General features: G+C 38.7%; 1 protein-coding gene across 1 annotated transcript in view; it reads left to right on the top strand.

The window, feature by feature from the left end:
• SPTLC1 (serine palmitoyltransferase long chain base subunit 1) overlaps positions 1 to 19295 on the top strand; it is a 63158-nt gene that overhangs the window by 6280 nt on the left and 37583 nt on the right. The window contains exons 4-5 of the mRNA XM_043927535.1: positions 12450 to 12543; positions 13374 to 13446. Coding sequence (XP_043783470.1) covers positions 12450 to 12543; positions 13374 to 13446 — 167 coding nt within the window. The remainder of the gene's footprint in view (positions 1 to 12449; positions 12544 to 13373; positions 13447 to 19295) is intronic.

Genomic DNA, 19295 nt, shown 5'->3' with positions numbered 1-19295 from the left:
GTTTACTTCAAATACGTTTTTTAAAAGAAATAGAGCATTAGCAATACAGTTGATCCTTGAACAGTATGGGAGTTAGGGGTGCCGACCCTCCATGCCGTCAAAAACCTACATCTAAATTATAGTCAGCCCTCCAGATACATGGTTTTAATACATCCCTCCAGATATGTAGTTTTACTGCTATTTACTGTCTTGAAGTTGGTGGATGTTCCTTTACTCATATTTATACTTTTACAACAATATGCCTGTTGCCGTGAAAGTTTTCAGTATTCATTTAAGAAATATGATGCAGCATATTCTCTTGAGAGAGCCAGGTGGCTTAGTGGTAAAGAATCTGCCTGCCAACGCAGCTGATGGAGGACATGTGGGTTCAATCTCTGGGTCAGGAAGATCCCCTGGAGAAGGAAATGGCAGCCTACTCCAGTATTCTTGCCGGGGAAATCCCATGGACAGAGGAGCCTGGAAGGCTACAGTCCATTAGTTGGCAAAGAGTCAGACACCACCGAGCACATCCTCAGCCAGGAGCACATCCTCCTGGGACTGTCCTCCTACTTCTGGTCTGATAGGAGAGAGGCTTGTATTCTTCACTTTGGTGAATTTCTTTGGTCTTATGAAAGTTTTACTTGTTCTTAAATCAAACTTACCAATCATTAATGTTATGATCATAAAATCCTTCCTACCACAAATGTCTAATTTGCCTGTTTTCTGTATGACAGTCACTTGTCCCAACATAATTGGTTGAATAATCCATTTTTTAACCTACTGATTGGAAATTTCCCTACTTTCATATGTCATGTTCATCACTCAGTCGTGTCCGACTCCTTTGTCATATCCTTCTCCAGGGGGTCTTTCTGACCCAGGGATTGAACCTGGGTCTCCTGCATTGCAAGTAGACTTGTTACCATCTGAGCTACCAGGGAAGCCTTCATATGTTAAGTTCCCTTATATAGGATCTATTTCTGGCTTTATTTCTATTCTTTTGGTGTATTTCTTCTCCCTGTGCCAGGACCTCGTTTATGTTGTTCAGCTGCTAAGTCATATCCAACTCTTTGCCTCCCCATGGGCTGCAGAATGCCAGGTTTCCCTGTACTTCACTGTCGCCCTGAGTTTGCTTAAATTCATGTCTACTGAGTCAGTGATGCTGTCTAACCACCTCCTCCTCTGCCGCCCCCTTCTCCTTTTGCCTTCAGTCTTTCCCAGCATCAGGATCTTTTCCAGTGAGTTGGCTTTTTGAATCAGGTGGCAAAGTATTGGAGCTTCAGCTTCAGCATAAGTCCTTCAATGAATATTCAGGGTTGATTTCCTTTAGGATTGACTGGTTTGGTCTCCTTGCAGTCCAAGAGACTTTCAAGAGTCTTACCTAGCATCACAATTCAAAAGCATCAATTCTGGGAAGCTCAACTTTCTTTATGGTCCAACTCCAGATCCATACACAACTACTGGAAAAACCATAGCTTTGATTGTACGGACCTTTGTTGGCAAAGTGATGTCTCTGCTTTTTATACACTGTCTAGGTTTCTCATAGCTTTTCCTTCAAGGAGCAAGCATCTTTTAACTTCATAGCTGCAGACACTGTCCGCAGTGATTTTGAAGCCCAGAAAAACAAAATTTGTCAATGCTTCCACTTCTGTTTGCCATGAAGTGATGGGACCAGATTCCATGATCTTAGTTTTTGAATGTTGAGCTTCAAGCCGGCTTTTTGATTCTCCTCTTTCGCCCTCATCAAGAGGCTCTTGAGTTCCTCTTTGCTTTCTGCCATTAGAGTGCTATCATCTGCATATTTGAAGCTGTTGGTATTTCTCCCAGCAACTTGATTTCTGCTTGTGATTCAACCAGCCTGGCATTTTGCATGATGTATTCCACATATAAGTTAAATAGGCAGGGTGACAATATATAGCCATGTTGTATTCCTCTCCCAATTTTGAACCAATCCATTGTTCCATGTCTGGTTCTAATTGTTGCTTCTTGACCTGCATACAGGTTTCTCAGGAGACAGGTGCGGTGGTCTGGTACTATCATCTGTTTAAGAATTTTCCACAGTTTTTTGTGATCTACACAGTCAAAGGCTTTAGCATAGTCAAGCAGATGTTTTTTTCCTAGAACTCTCTTGCTTTCTCTGTGATCCAACAGATATTGGTAATGTGATTCCAGTACCAAAGGTAATCTGGTTCCTTTGCCTTTTCTAAATCCAGCTTATGTATGTATCTAGGTTCATGTACTGCTGAAGCCTAGCTTGAAGGATTTTGAGCATAACCATGCTAGCATGTGAAATGAACTCAGTGGTAGGGTAGTTTGAACATTCTTTGGTATTGCCCTTTTTTGGGATTGGAATGAAAACAGACCTTTTCCCATCTTGTGGCCACTGCTGAGTTTTCCAGATTTGCTGACATATGAGTGTAACACTTTAATAGCATGATCTTTTAGGATTTGAAATAGTTCAGCTGGAATTCCATCATTTCCACTAACTTTGTTTGTAGTAATGCTTCCTAAGGCCCTCTTGACTTTACACTCCAGGATGTCTAATTCTAGGTGAGTGACCACACCATCATGGTTATCTGGGTCAAGACCTTTTTGTGTAGTTCTTCTGTATATTCTTGCTACCTCTTCTTAATCTCTTCTGCTAATGTTAGGTCCTTACCATTTCTGTCCTTTATCCTGCCCATCTTTTCATGAAATGTTTCCTTGATATCTTCAGTTATCTTGAAGAGATCTCTAGCCTTTCCCATTCTACTGTTTTCCTCTGTTGCTTTGCATTTTTCATTTAAGAAGGCCTTATCTCTCCGTGCTGTTTTCTGGAGCACTGCATTCAGTTTGGGCATATCTTTTCCTTTCTCCCTCGCCTTTTGCTAATCTTTCATTAGCTATTTGTGAAGCCTTCTCAGACATCTACTTTGCCTTCTTGCATTTCTTTTTCTTTGTGATAGTTTTGGACACTGCCTCCTGTACAGTGTTACAAACCTCCGTCTACAGTGTTATTTGTTCTTCTTATGCCAGAACTTCATTTATACCACTAGGTTAATAATAGGTCTTGACTAGCGTGGGTCCTTAACCTTCTTATTCTTCAAAATAGTCTAGGCTGTTTTTTGACTCTTCACTAAGAGTTTAGGTTTAGCTGATCAGATTTGACCAGAAAATGAATTTGAATTTTTGACTAGTAATGCATTTAATTTGTGAATTAATTTGGAGACAATTGGCATATTGCTAATACTGAATCTCATCACCATATATCTTATGTATAACTTGTATATTTAGGTCTTTCATGTTTCTGAGAAAAGTTGGATAACGTTCTTCATAAAGATTTTGCTTAACTTTTCCTACTTTTTATTTTGAAACATGATAGATTCACATGAAGTCATAAGAAATAATACAGATAGATTCCATATACCCTTCATCATGTCCCCAAGTGGTAACATCTTGCTTAACTGTAGTACAGTATCACAGCCAGGAAATTGATGTTGCATATGTTTTAATAGCTTTATCTCTAGGTACCAGAGAGTTTTCATTTCTGTCATGAAGAGCATCATTTTCTTCTTGTTTCTGTGTTATTGCACTGGCTAGGATACTTTCCATGTAGTGTTGAATAGGAGTGGTAACAAAGACTTCTGTGTCCTGTTCCTGATTAATTTTAAGGGATAACCTGTATGGTGTTACCGGCCTTCCTTTCTCATCCTAATTTGCTAAGAGAATTTTTTGTTAGTTTTAAAATCAGAGTATTAAATTTTATTAAATCTGTTGAGGTGATTGTGACTCTTCTTCTCTAATCCATTATATTTTAAATTGTACTGATTGATTTTTTACATTAATTAAGCATATACATAAAATTTCTTGAGAAAATTGCAAGCAACCATGCTTGCAATGGTCACTCAGATTCTAGCTTGGTAGACTTGCAGAAAGATGGAGATTTACTCTCTGGAAAGGCTAAATATAAATGAAAAGGCTGAAGGATGTGTTAGGGAATGGGTGCCCTTCTGAAAACAGAATGCAAGTAAAATGTTTATAATGAATAGTAGGTTGCTGATCCCATTTCCTCCAACTCAGCTCTTAGAGAAAGTTGGAAACCAGATTTATACCTCATATATACCAAAGACCAAAGGAGTTCTCTTTGGTGAAACTCGAAGTCAAGAGAAAAAACAGAAAATGTTGAGCTTAGGGTTTCCACAGATGAACTCATGTCTGATTATTACAGAGTGAAGCCCACTGTGAGTCAAGAAGCCAGGCCTATTTACACAGTGCTTCCAACTAGCTTCCCTGTGGCTCAGATTGTAAAGAATCTGCCAGAGGAATCGGGTGGAGAGGGAGGTGGGAGGGTAGATCGGGATGGGGAATACATGTAACTCCATGGCTGATTCATGTCAATGTATGACAAAACCCACTACAATATTGTAAAGTAATTAGCCTCCAACTAATAAAAATAAATGAAAAAAAAAAAAGAGTCTGCCTGTAATGAGAGAGACTTGGGTTCAATCCCTGGGTCAGAAAGAGCCCTTGGAGAAGGGAATGGCTACCCACTCCACTATTCTTGCCTGAAGAATTCCATGGACAGAGGTGCCTGGCAGGCTACAGTCCATGGGATTACAAAGAGTTGGCCATGACTGAGCAACTAACACTTTCACCTTTTTCTTTCCGGTTAGCATTTCAGTGTCTTATTCTTAAAAATGGGTGGACAACCTTAAATTATGGTCCACTGATTTTCAACAAAGTGCCAAGACAATTCAGTAGAGAAAGAAAAGTCTCTTTTAACGAATGGTGATGGGACAACTGGATAGACATATGTAAAAGAATGATGACAGACCTCAAACTCACAACATATGTAAAAATTAGCTCAAAATTAATCACAGGCCTAAATTTAAGGGCAAAAATCATAAATTCTTAGTAGAAGAAAGAAAACAAAAGAGTAATTCTTTGTAATCTTGGGTTGGGCAAAGATTTTTAGATATGACACAAAAAGCACAAGCAACCAAAGGAAAAATAGATAAACTGCACTTCATTAAAGTTAAAAACATTTCTGCTTCAAAGTCCACTATCAGAGAAATAATACAAAACCCTGCAAAATGGGAGAAAATATTTTCAAGTCATATATTTGTTAAGGGGCTAGTATCCAAAATATATATTAGAAAACTCTTACAACTTAGTGATAAACCCTATTTTAGCATGACTATTTGGTTAATTTTTATTAATTGTTGGTTTTTTTTTGTTTTTTTTTTTTTTGCTAATATTTGGTACCTTTAGTATCAGTATTGGAAAATGAGTTTAGTCTTTTCTTTTCCCTTACTCTGCTGGCCCAGGTTTGGTATCAGAAATTTAGTAGTCTTGTAATTTTCTTGGCAATAATACATATTTGTTGTTTGTTCTGTTGAGCATAGATTTTTAATCATGAATTGAATGTCTTCAGCGAGTTTGTAAAGCTGTTTCTATTTCCTTTATGAGTAAGTTTTGGTTATTGTCATTTAGTAATTGCTCATTTCCTCTTGTGTTTTGAAATGCTTTTGCATGAAGTAATTTATACAATTTTCTCAGTTATATGTAAAATATATATATATTATATATATATAAAATATATATGTGTGTGTGTTAGTCACTTAGTTGGGTCCAACTCTTTGTTATCCCATGGACTATAGCCCGCCAGGCTCCTCTGTCCATGGGATTCTCCAGGCAAGAATGCTGGAGTGGATTGCCATTTCCTTCTCCAGGGGATCTTCCTGACCCAGGGATCAAACCCAGGTCTCTTGCATTGCAGGCAAATTCTTTATCATCTGAGCTATAGGGAAGTCCACTTCATATTTTATGTAAAGTAATATATATGCTATTTGTATGTATATACAACTTTATAAACAGATGTGTAGAACAAGACATGTGTGGGGTTTGTGTCTGCATTGCAGTCAGTTGTGTCTCCTTTCTCACTCAAATTTGCTGAAGGTTTGTCCTCTGGCTTAGTTCAGTCTCTGTTTTATCTTCTTCATTTTGGGCCTTTCTTGCAGACACAGATACTGACCCTCTCTTCAGCACTGCTCTCATCAGCACTCATGTAAGACAGCATTCTCATTTACTTTTTTGTTTCCTTTATCCCCAGCACCTGCATCTGTTCTCCGCCAGTAATGTATCCCACTGTAATGCTTGTATTTTACTTTCATTATTTTATGTCATTAAAGTCATGTATTTTATTATTTTTAGCGTGTATATATTCTTGAAACTATCTAATCTGAATGTTTTATGAATGTGTGTTTTTAATTTTGTGCTCTAGACTCCATTCTGATTTTTTTTTAAACAAGTTTTTTACTCAGCACAATTTTTCGACAAACGTTTTGAGTTCCTGCTGTGTTCAAGGAATATGCTGGACATGTGCAGTAAATCAAAATCTTAGTTCTCTTAGGCCAGGCAGACCAAAAATGAAATAAATATAGCGTTAGCTGGTGTTGAGTGGGGTAAAGAAATACAAAGCAGCACAGAGAGGTGGAATTGCTAAGTGTACTTCTCATCATTTCTTCTGACTGCTACGTATTATTCGTGGTATATGGCCACCACGTTTTACTTAGCCATTTTCCTTGTGATGTATACCTCAGCTGCCTCGACTCCCCCCTGCAACAAACAGTGTGGTGATAAACCTGATTGATATCCTGTTGTGGACCTGTTTGAGTCTCTCTAGGGGTGTGGGCCCAGCAGGAGAATCATGATGTAGGAAAGTCCCAGAGGGAAATGAGACAGGTGTATACCAGTACCCAGTTCCTGGACAGCATTGTTTTATTTTGCATTTCTCTGATTATTTGAGCCATTAAGTATAATTTTATCTACTTATTAGCTGTTGGAATTTTTCTCTTCTATAAAATGCCTATTGGTATCTTCTGCTTCTTTTTCTACCTGATTCCCAGCCTGCCTTTCAATTATCAGAAATCCCTAGTATTGTGTAGATTTTAATTCTTGGTAAGTTCTTGAGTAGTGATTTATTACAATGATTCTAAGAAACTTTTTTTTTCTTTCTATTTTAAGATCTCTGAAATGGATATGAATCTTACAGCTGCTGAGAGTCATTTTTACCTGGGGGCAGTTGGGGTGGTATCATTTCTTACGCACTGATGAGCTTGGTCATGACTATACTCACTGCCAACACCTCAGTTGAGTTATGTGGCCATAAGTCGTGTAAGTCACCTGATGGAAGGAGAAATGCTCACATTCCTCCAGACGGATGAACAGAGGCTGTTGGGATTATGGCTTTGAGCATTCCTTTATCAGATTCCTGCTGCCTTTGGATAATGAGAGCTTACTTTCTAGAAACACGTGATTCAATTGAGGAAAGATTAAATTAGGAGTTTAGTCCAATAGGAAAGTTCCAGCACGAAATTTAGAGAATGGGTGATACTGACTTGTCAGGTAATCTCAGAGATGATAGTGGAGCATCTTTCTAAGCAATATCAGGATACTCCGGTTAGCAGGGAGTGTGAATACCTGTGATATCCATGATGTAGCAGGGAGCAGTCAGTCAGAACTGCTGACTAAAAGTTAGGAATGTCTTAACTGATTCATCTTGTTGATATTTTTCCATACATAGGTGTGAAAGTAGAATGACAAAAATCTGTGTCAGGAATGCCTTTTCATTAAATATAACCTGAAACACATATAATAAGAAAAATATCATTACATTTTAATTGGCCATGTCTTTCTTCCTTAGTGGTAGATAAAATACAGCCGATGCCATCTTGGATTCATGAAATACAACAAATTTCTATCACCCATCTGTTAGTTTTGTTTGTGGTATCTTCATTGAACCAAAATTCTTAGTTTTGACTTGGTCATATCCATCCATTTTAGCCTCATGGTTTGTGTGTTTGGAGACTTGCTCTAGAAATCATTTCCTATTCCAAGGTCACAAAGACTTTCAAAATTTTCTTCTGTTATCTTTTTCAGAGTACTCTTTAGGCTTTTAAAATGCCTGGAATTCACCTTTGTATATGGTTATTCAATTTTATTTTTTCCCATTGAGAACAAAACATGTGTAACATAGTAGTGGGTGCAGCTGCTGTTGTTTGCAGGTATTTATATATAAGCATACCTCATTTTATTGCACTTTGCTTTGTTGTACTCCTGTGTGTGTGTGCGTGCGCGCTCAGTCATGTCCAACTCTTTGCGACCCCATCGACTATAGCCTACCAGGCTCCTCTGTCCATGGAATTTTTCAGGCAAGAATATTGGAGCAGGTTGCCGTTTCCTGCTCCAGGGGATCTTCCCAACCCAGGGATCAAATCCACGTCTCATGTGTCTCCTGCATTGGCAGGTGGATTCTTTACCACTCTACCACCTGGGAATTCCATTGCACTCCCGTAGGTACTGCATTTTTTACAAATTAAAAGTTTGTGGCAACCTTGTGTTGTCAGATGATAGTTGTCATTTGTTAGCAATAAAGTATCTTTTAAAAACTAGAAAATTATTTTTTTTAGTTTTATTAAGATATACTTGACATATAGCACTGTATAAGTTTAAGGTGTACAGCATAATGATTTGGCTTACATAGATCCTGAATTGATTACCACATTAAGTTTAGTGAACATACATCATCTCATACAGATTCAAAATTAAATAGTAATTTTTTTTTCCTTCTGAGGAAAACAAGTTTTACCCTCAACAATTTTCATATATAATTTAACAGCAGTGTTAACTAGATTTGTCATGCTGTACATGCATTACAGGCAGATTCTTTATGATCTGAGCCGCCAGGGAAGCCCGTTACATCCCCAGTACTTAATTATCTTATAACTGGGAGTTTGTACCTTTTGATCACCTCAATCCAATACCCCCTGTCCCTAACCTGCCTCTGATAACCACAAATCTGATCTCTTTTCCTATGAGTTTGTTTCTTTTGGAAGTATGATTGACTTAAAACACTGTTAGTTCCTGGTACACAACCTGGTGATTTTATATTTGTATACATTTCAGAATGATCACAATGATGAATCTAATTACCATTTGTCACCATACAAAGATACTACAGTAATCATTAACTATATTCCCCACACTGTACATTTCATATCCATGACTCATTTATTTTATAATTGAAAATTTGTACCTATTCTTCCTCATCCATTTTTTCTCATTCCCCCACCTTCCCTTCCCTCTGACTGTGACTCTGCTTCTCTGTGACTGCTTCTGTTTTGTTATGTTTGTTCATTTGTTTTGTTTTTCACATTCCACATGTAAGTGAAATCATACATATTTGTCTTTCTCTCACTTATGCCACTCAGCATAATACCCTGTAGATCTATTCATGTTCTCACAAGTGGCAAGATTTTGTTCTTTTTTTTGGCTGAGTAATACTCCTTCATGTATGTATGTATGTATGTATGTGTGTGTGTGTGTGTGTGTGTGTGTGTGCACACATGCACACATATATCTTATATCTTCTTTATCCATATTGATGAGCACTCAGATTGCTTTCATATCTGGGCTATTGTAAATAATGCTGAAATAAACATAAGCATGGAAAAATATTTGCTAGTGAGTGTTTTTGTTTTCTTTAGGTAAATACCCAGGGTTAGAATTGCTATATTGTATGATAGCTCCATTTTTAATTTTTGAAGTGTTTCCACGCTGTCTTCCATAGTGGCTGCACCAATTTACATTCCCACAATTAGTGCATGAGGGTTCCTTTTTCTTGACATCCTTGCCAACATTTATTTGTTGTTTGTCTTTTTGATGATAACTATTCTGACAGGTGTGAGGTGGTGTTTCATCGTCGTTTTGTATTTTCCCGATGATTAGTGATGTTGAGTATCTTTTGTGCCTGTTAGCCATCTGTATGTTTTCTTTGGAAAAATATTTGTTTAGATCCCTTGCTCATCCTGTCTTGTTCCTAATCTTAGAGGAAATGCTTTCAGTTTTTCACAGTTGAGTATATTAGCTGTGGGATTGCTCTGTGTGAACTTTATTATGTTGAGGTATGTTCCCTCTGTACTCACTTTTTTGAGAGTTTTTATCATAAATGGATGTTTAATTTTGTCAAAATTGTCTCCTTGTTGAGATGCTCATGATTTTTATTCTTCAGTTTGTTAATATGATAGATCATGTTGATAGATTTTTGGATATTGAACCATCCTTGCATCCTTGGGATAAATCTCACTTGATCATGGTGTATGATCCTTTTAATGTATTGTTTAATTCAGCTTGCTGATGTTTTGTTGAGGATTTTTGCATCTATGTTCACCAATGATACTGGTCTGTAATGTCCTTTTTGTGTGAAATTTCTGTGGTTTTATGTGTGTGACATTTTATTACTTCTACTAACTTCAGAGTTTGCTTGTTCTTCTAGCTCCTTTAAGTGTAAAGTTGTCATTTATTTGAGGGATTTTTTGTTTCTTGAGATACTCTTGTATTGGTTTAAACTTGGAATAGCATACTTCCCTCTGGTCACCAGAGCTACAGGTTCTGAGCATGCCCTGTGTGGGCTAAGTGAGTCTGTTTCAGTGGACTGATTCCTGTGTATACTTGGTAGCCATGGCTGGTTCTTGGTCTGGTTGGTTGCCACAGAAGTTGTGCAGAAGCTGTTGGCCCCTGTTGGGCATGTCCAGATCCTGCACAACTGGCTGCGTGGCTAGTGGAGTCCCAGTGCTGGGGCCAGCCCACTGTGGGTGGGCCCAGGTTACGAAGTAGCTGACTGAAGGCCAGGAGCCGCAGAGCTAGTGTTTACCTGGTGTTGGTGGGCAGGGTTAGTCTTGGGGTTCCTGCAGCTCACGGGGTCCTGTGACAGCCTGCCTGCTAGTAGGGGGGACTGTGTCTCTGCCCATCGGGCCCCTTGGCCTGGCATTTCCCATGCTAGTGCTGACTGTCTGGTAGACAGAGCTCAGTTTCAGCGCTCATAAGCTAGAGTGAGAATTCCAGAGTGGCACTTGTCAGCACCAGTGTTGCCATATGTGATGATCTCCAAAAATGACTGCTGCCAGTGTCTCTGTCCCCATTTAAGTCCCATTTGCCTCCTGCCTCTCTGGGAGGCTCTCTTGAAGATCAGTGAGTGGGTCCTTTCTTATTAGTGATTCTGCCTTCCATTCTGGAATGTTTGAGATTTTGTGTGCAGCCTTTGTCTACATGGATATTTTGGTTTTTCATGTTTTTGTGGGTGCCAGCTCCACCACCTCAGGAAATTTTATGAAACTTCAGTTTTGTGAAACTAAAGAAGTCCTGGGAATTGGGAAAACAAGTGACATAGTGGATTTAGAATCATAGAGGATGATTTGAAAGAGAAAAAGCCCTTGAAGCCGTAGATAAGAAAGAAGAAAATAGTTAATGAGCACTTTTTATAATGACAAGTTGAGCTATAGGTTCTTACCCCACTTTATAGATGAAGAAACTGAGGCTCATGGAGGCCAAGTAACAACCCTGAGTTTCTGAAGCCGTCAGTAGCCACAATGCAGACAGAATCTGCCTGCTTGATTCTACAACTGTTCTTTTCACTGAGTCTTGTATGAGTTCATCTGCTTTTGTTAATTTACTTCTAGTAGTCACTCTTTTCCTTCCCTGGTTTCCCAGCATTTTTCATTATTTTTCTCATAGAAAACCAGTTCTGTTAAGATATACTGGTGAGAATGGTGTTCCCTAATCTTTTCTGGCCACAGTACATTTTACAGAACAGCCCAGTGACAGAGCAGTGAGTTTGTGAAACACAATCAGTTCCGTGCCACTGTCCTTTCCCTGGCCCTGTGTGGTATGTTTCTATTCCATTCTATTCTTTATTCTTATTATTTCCTTTAGATGAAATAGGCTGGCTGTGATCCATTAATCACACCCTTTAATAGCTCATGTCCCATAGTTTGACCCTTATTTTTAAAGTATGACTTGTATCTCGAGTACTTTTCAGCAGAGGACAATAGGTTGTCTGAGTAAGAGCCCATCTCCTGTTCAGCTGAACTCAGATGCATGCTGTATGCAACTGGGCACTCTTATTTTACCCCTTTGTGGAGAGGTGGGGAATTCCTTTTAAATAGTATTTCAGCATTAACTTTAGAAATGGGGGCCCTACCTCACTCATTCTTGTGGTGGCTTCCTGTAGATAACATGTATTTTTAAACTGCTTGTCTGTAAGATTGTGACTCGCTCTGCCTCTTCATGCCTTTGATCTTGATGTTTCTGTATTTTCCTGAGGTACTTTATTTAGCAACTTAAGTGAGTTTCAAAACCAAGCAAAGGTTTGCCATTCATCTATCCAAAATCTTGAAATTCTAGCTCACCTTTTTTTTATTTAAGTAGTATAGAGGGGCCTATTAAGAGTAGAATTAATGACCAAGTATCTGATTTTTAATATACCATTTTATAATTTTACTTTTTAAGAATAAAAACAGAGATAGGCATATGCAAATAGAGTAGAATGACAACACTTGTGTGTCCTGTCCCCTTCCCTCTCCGAGAAGTATAATAATGTGTGTCCTGCAACAGGAATGACTGCTAAAGTATACCACTCTTGTCTCCTTCCCCAGCCCTCCAAGCCATAACATTGTGGTGAATGGAAAAGAATGTATAAACTTTGCTTCATTCAATTTTCTTGGATTGTTGGATAATCCTAGGCTCAAGGTAGGTAGCACATATGCTGAAGTGGACAGATAACATGACTGACTTAAGCAACTGGGCATAAAATAAGAGACAAATGCAGAATATCTGAAAGGACTATGTAGATGTTTATCATTATTCTTTCTTGACAGAGCTATAACAAAGGAAGGCAGGAGTGTCCTCATGTGGTTTAGTGTTAGATGACAGCCAGAGAACTATATGAACCAATCCTTTTGGGATTGTGGGCCAGTAAACATTTTTTGAGGAAAGTTGTTCAGTTGTCCAGTTATGTCCAACTCTTTGCAACCCCTTGGACTGTAGCATGCCAGGCCTCCCTGCCCCTAACCATCTCCCGAAGTTCGCACGAGTTCATGTCCATGAACTTTGAGGTAAAACTTACACCCAAAATGCCAAAAAGTGCATTGAGTTAACCAGGTTTTCAGGTGGTAAAGCGTCTGCCTACAATGCAGGAGACCTGGGTTCCATCCCTGGGTCGGGAAGATCCCCTGGAGAAGGAAATGGCAACCCACTCCAGTACACTTGCCTGGAAAATCCTATGGACCGAGGATCCTGGTAGGCTATAGTCCGTGGGGTCGCAAAGAGTCGGACACAACTGAGCAACTAACAACCAGGTTTTAATGATCAAGCTAATATAACTTTTCCATGTCCTTAGTCATATGGCTAAATCTTTCCATCCCTCCTTTCTTTATATCTGGTCAGAATTGTCTTAATCCTTATAAAGGAGGAAAAGCCAGGTGACTGGGGAGCTATGTGGGTTAAAAAACAGGAAATTTCATTTTTGAATTCTTAAAGCTAAATTATTAAAATATATATATATATTTTTTTCCACAAAGGCAGCAGCTTTGGCATCTCTAAAGAAGTATGGTGTGGGAACTTGTGGACCTAGAGGATTTTATGGCACATTTGGTATGTTTTCTGTCATATTTTTTAGACTACTGCTTTCAACAATTAAGATCCAATCTGATTTCAAAACTCCTTGGAAAAGGTATCCTTAGTTGTGGTAATAAGCAGGTGAACTTTCTAAAAGATTTTGTGTTTGAAAGCATTGGTGGGAGACGTGTTGATCTCAGGCTGACTGTCCCTTGTGTCAAAGGGCCATGGGTACCAAAAGCGCACTGTCTCAGTAGGACGAAGACTGAGCTTTTGTTGCACTTGCCCCAAGAGACAGTGGTATGAGGAGACTGTCTGCCATGCATGACATTTGTGATGGGAAGCATCTGGTTTGCATGGCTCTGCTCTTTATAGTTGTGCAGGAACCCAAATCTTCCCTGTACTGTTGCTGTTGGCCTAATAAGGGCACCTTCCTTAGTCTGCGTGGCTGTAGCCAAATGATGAGTATGGGGGAGCAGGAGTGCAGGGCTGCTGTTCCCGTTTGGGTGGGCAGGTGGTATTGCTCATCATTCTGCTCACATGCCATTGGTGAAAACATAACCCGGATCATGTCTCCAGCAGAGGGACTGGGAAGTTGCCCTGGCTGGGCAGCCACCACATGCCAGGAGCAAGGTGAGAACAGATTGGGGGTAAGGGGGGCAGTGGTCAACTGTATAGCCCTTTTGTTTCTGGAATGAAGATGAAGGATCATTGATTTCCTTATGTGTGGATGACCTGGGATGGATTAACTACATGTTAGGATGAGTGTGATTTCAAACACAGTGAACTCCCTAAATCAGAGTCATCAAAGAAGACCTTGGAATTTTATGGTGGCTTTTGTTAAATGTATATTGTTCTTTGCTTCTGAAAATTTCAGAAATGTTATATAATTGTTCAAGTGAGTATACTACTGGAAACCACATTCTGGTTTATGAAATGTCAGAGGGTAGGGAAAGGGGCCAGGGAAGGAAGTCTCTTTTGTCTTCTCTGCTCATTTTCATTTCTTGGTCTGTGTTTTGTTTTTTTTTTTTTTTCACTTCTGCAGTTAAGATGTTTTTATTTAAGGGAGCACCTTTCTTTATCCCTTAGCTAGTTTAGTGGTTGAATTATTTGTATTGGAAACAGATGATGGGAGTTGGTGTCCAAGAATCCTGCAGCTGGACAGGATCTTTAAAATCTTGTATTCTTGCATCCCAGCTATTCAGAAGAGAACTAGAAAGCTCAGAGAGGTTAAGTGACTTCCTCATGGTCACACTGCTAATTAATTTCAACCCTAAAACTAGAAAACAAGTTTTCTGATTTGCAATCGTAATGGGAAGATCAAAGACTTTAAAGAGCTTAGATCAGAGCCTCCCTCTTTCTCCTAGCCTAATGCAAACATGAGTTGTTTGCCTGCATTTTATTGGTAGGGTATTATTTCCTTGATAAGAATTAGAAAACTAGAAAAGGCACTTTTTGTTTTTACAGGTTTATTTGTTGTAATCTGATGAACAAGTCTTTCTTTCCATGATCTGCTTGCTGGGGTAAAGAATTTGCTTTCTTAAAAGCCTCTCTTTCTAGCAGATTTTATTTGCTCGTGTGGCCTTGACTCTTGCTCGAGAGTTATCTGAGAAGACCAATAAGAGATTTATTGTAAAATTTAGTGAAAAAAAAGTTTCGAATCTTTAAGACCAGTTTTCCCAGAACTGTGGAAATATGTTGTTGTAATCTCCCAGTCAGTTTTTCATTTGAATCACCTGAAATATGCATAATAGGATGCTGTGTGCTTCCAGATTTGTGTGTGTGTGTGGGGGGGGGTCTTTAATGATTTTTAGATTAATTTTTAAAATGCAATATAGTTGACAAAAAATATTATGTTAGTTTCAAGTGTATAGTGATTTGACGTTTGCATACATTATGCAATGATCACAATGATAAGTCTAGCAGCCATCTGTCCCCAAAGTTATTACAATATTATTGGCCACATACCCTATGCTATATATTACATCCCCATTGCTTATTTATTTTATAACGGGACGTTTGTACCTCTTAATCCCCTGTACCTAATTCTCCCCATTCCTCATCCCCTTTCCCTTTGGCAGCCACATATTTCTTCTTTATGAGTCTGTTTTCATTACGGTTTGTTTGTTTTGTTTTTTTGCGTCCACATATAAGTGAGATCATATGGTGTTTGTCTTTCTCTGCCTGACTTATTTCACTTTTCATAAAACCTTGAATTAACTTTCTTGATTAAATAATTCAGTCCATGATATAAATCTCAAAAAGGTTTAAGAAGATAGTGAAGTCTTCTACCCACTGTCATTCTGCATCCCAGAAAAGACAGCTGCTGTCAGTAGTTTCTTGTTAATTCTTCCAGAGACTTTTTTTCAGTGTATGCAAACCACTTCCATACTTTTTCACCCCAGTTTTGCAAAAATGATAGCATACCCTATATATGTAGTATGCTGTTCAAGTATGTTTTAAATTTAATCTCTCACATGTCTGAATGTAATAAACACATAGTTGTGTTATCAGCTCTTCTGTGAACTACTTTATTTGTCACTGTGTCTTTCTTGGGCATAGTGGTAAAGAATCTGCCTGCCAGTGCAGGAGCTCAAGAGACGTGGTTTCGATCCTGGGTCAGGAAGATCCCGTGGAGTAGGGAATGGCAACCCACCCCAGAATTCTTGCCTGGAAAATCTCATGGACAGGGGAGCCTGGTGGGCTACAGTCCTGTGGCTGGTGGGTCTCAAAGGGCTGGACATGTCTAAATGACAGCACATACCCACTCACACGCATTGTTCTTGTCCTGTTGTAGTTCAGGGTCCAGTCAGACTGTGGTATCGGCACAAAGATTGAAGGTTAGTTTGCCGTGTGATGGTTTTGTAATAAGACACCAAACCTACAGCCTGGAGTAACATGTGATGTTTTCTGAGTATATCGTCCTTCCTGTTAACTTGCTTTGTTCCTTTTCAGCAGTTACCCATGCTTGCTTATCATCTTTTTTCCTTTCTTTATGTGTATATTGCATGTATTTTTACTTTTTGGTGTTTCAATAGGATATTTTCTGTTTTTCCTTATTCTGGAACCAATCACTTAAATTATTGTAATTGTATTACACTACCTTGAAATTTCAGTGTAGGTAAGTTCAGGGAAGCTACTTGAGATCTGCTAAGGCTGTATTTTAAATCTCTAAAATACTGTCTACAATTAAATTATTCTAAATATTTAGGGTGCATTAACCCTTTGCACTGAGCATTAAAGCAGAAGTGAAGACCCCCTTCCTTTCATTTTAGTAGCTTGTGCATTTGTGAGACTAGGGTCTCTTTCCCTGGCCCAGCAAAAGGTTGCTTTTAATTTTGTCTTGTTCTTGGAAGGATCACTCAGGCATCTATTTTCAGTGAAGCAAGTGTTGCCTGTTTTACCTCTCAACATTTCAAATAATGAATGAAAATCACTTAGTGGAAAAGTAAATTTCCTTATTAAAACATTTTCCACTTATTGTTTGATAGTAAAATTAGGTGATACTAGATGATTAACACAGAAAAAAGAAAATTGAGAATTGAGTTAAAATTCTTCTAGTTTCTTAGACTAAATGTTCTCTTGCCTCCTAAAGGCCCAGCAAGCTGTCTTACATAGTAAAGGACCATGTGAATCAGAGGTTTTTCCACCTTCTCATTTTACTGTTTTAATGTGTATTTTAGAATCAGTCAAATGGTTTTATCAAGTTGTGGAGCCTTCCTTTTCTCTAAGGCTGATGAGGTCCCAGTGCCTTTGATAATTGCTCTCACTGAACCTTTTTATTTTGTTTGTAATGCATTCAGATCTCATTTATTTGTTTATTCCTCAGGCCTGGGATCTGCCTTGCATATGTAATACATACTGGGCTCTGTGGTCTTAACTAAATCAAAAGACAGTTACTGGCAGGGTTTTATGTTGAGAGATAGTGACATTTAATTGTGTTTTAGAGCCAATAGTAAAGAACTGTTCATTTGTTTATTTTGAAAATATTTTTTCTCTGTTGTAGGATCCTGACTGCATGTTTTAGTAGGAAAAGCACTTGGTCATAAAATTCCTAGATCTGCTACTTCCTTCTACCAGTCATGGGATTGTAGTTTTCTCAGTGTAGGCAGGGAATGATCTTTGTGCAATTTAGAACATTTTGGTAAGAATCACATAAGATACTGTTTGTGAAAAAATACTGCATATGAAAGCATTCTGAAAAACATTCAGCACTGTTTTTGTGTTCTAATGAGTATATATGTGATATTTGTACCTTTAAGAAAAATTGTCCGAGTCTCAGGTATTTAAAATATGTAACATAAAAATATGGAGATATAAGAGAAAATATAGTAGGTTGTTTTTAAACTGTTTTGAAGTTGGCAATTTTATGGTTTTTTCCTCCGAACAACAAACTTGGCCATAATACCTCCTTTTATTCTGATAAATAGGAAATTGAACCAAGTGGCTTTAATATATAGTCCTTATATTTGGATACCCAGAATTTGAATAGCTTCATTAGAAGGTAACATATCTGATACTTCCTTTTAAAAGAAGAAAACATTTTCTTTTATTCTACAAATATTAATTTAGTTGAACAAACACACAGCATACTGCTTTTTCCATGCTAGGCATTATTCTGAGTGTTTATGAGCATTAACTCTTGCAGTTCTCCTAACAATCCTTTCAGTTAGGTACACCTGTTGCCATTTGACAGAGGAAGGACCTGAGAGGGACAGAAGAGTTTTAGGCCTGTCTGGGGTTCACAGCTGGCAGTGAGGGACCCCAGGTCTGAGCCCCTGTGATGACCACGATGGTCAGGCTCTGTGCTTGGTGTGGGGCATCCTGCCCTAGCCTTGCCTCCCATCTGTTATGTTCTGGTGAGTGAGCAAATGCCATAAAGGGCAGCAAGTGCTGAGAAGACAAGGAGGCCTTCTGGTCACCTCCTGCCATAGCCTCTTGCCTGCCATATTGGTTCCTAGCAGTGAATTAAAGAATGCTGCGTGCAGATCTATGAATCTAATTGTTGAAATGGGTCATACACACAGAAGATAGACATCCAGAGTCCAAGAACATGCCCTGACGGTTTTTTCTGTTGCTGCCTCCCCCGCCCTTTTGTTGAGCATTTCTTCATTGCAGAGTAGTATCATACATAAAAAGAAGTTACACAGTTATCCTTGTTCACCTGTCACAAAACCTGCTTTGCAAGGCTGTCATCAGCTAAAGCCCAGTGTTTTTAGTTAGGAGGAGAAAAGGCCTGTCTTATTTAAGCTTCCGGGACTAGACAAGAACCAGTAAATCCCTGACTTATTGTAGAGAGATTCTTCTTACCACTTCGTGGTAATGAGATAAAAATGGTTATGAGTATGTGTGATGAGAGTATTAACATAATTTTTTTTATCAACTGAGTTGCTAACTCTAAACCCTTAAAGCAGAGCCAAGATGTGTTTGTTTTATTCATTTTTATTTGTTTTATTGCTAATCAATGAGGATGATTTAGATCTACAGAATGATTTTAAATCCCCTTTTGTGGTTGGCAGAAAGTTTGTCTGTATCCATAGCATGTTTTTTCTTTTTGAAATGGAGATAATGAAAGCATTTCACTGTGACTTGGGTTGTATTTATGCTAGCTAAATTGTTGAGATTTGCCATAGCTAATTCCCAGTTTAGAGGCAGCATTGTAATTTGAAGGAGTCCTCCTACATGGGACCTGCCCTCTCATCTGATCAGAAACGGGAGGCAGTGGAGTGGTGGGGGTCTTCCTGTAGGGAAGGTGCTCAGAGGGCACTAACAGAGAAGAAAAGGAAGACACACCTGAGACATGCCTCTGCTCAGCTGCATGGAGGAAACTGGTTGTCTGGTGCTTTTCTGCTTTCCTTGTTCTTGTCAGATTTTTGCCTGAAACC

Source organism: Cervus elaphus, chromosome 16 (genome assembly GCF_910594005.1).
Source record: "Cervus elaphus chromosome 16, mCerEla1.1, whole genome shotgun sequence".
In the NCBI taxonomy this organism is placed as follows: domain Eukaryota; kingdom Metazoa; phylum Chordata; class Mammalia; order Artiodactyla; family Cervidae; genus Cervus; species Cervus elaphus.
The sequence above is the reverse complement of the archived record's forward strand: the minus strand, read 5'-3'. Positions and strand labels throughout refer to the sequence as shown.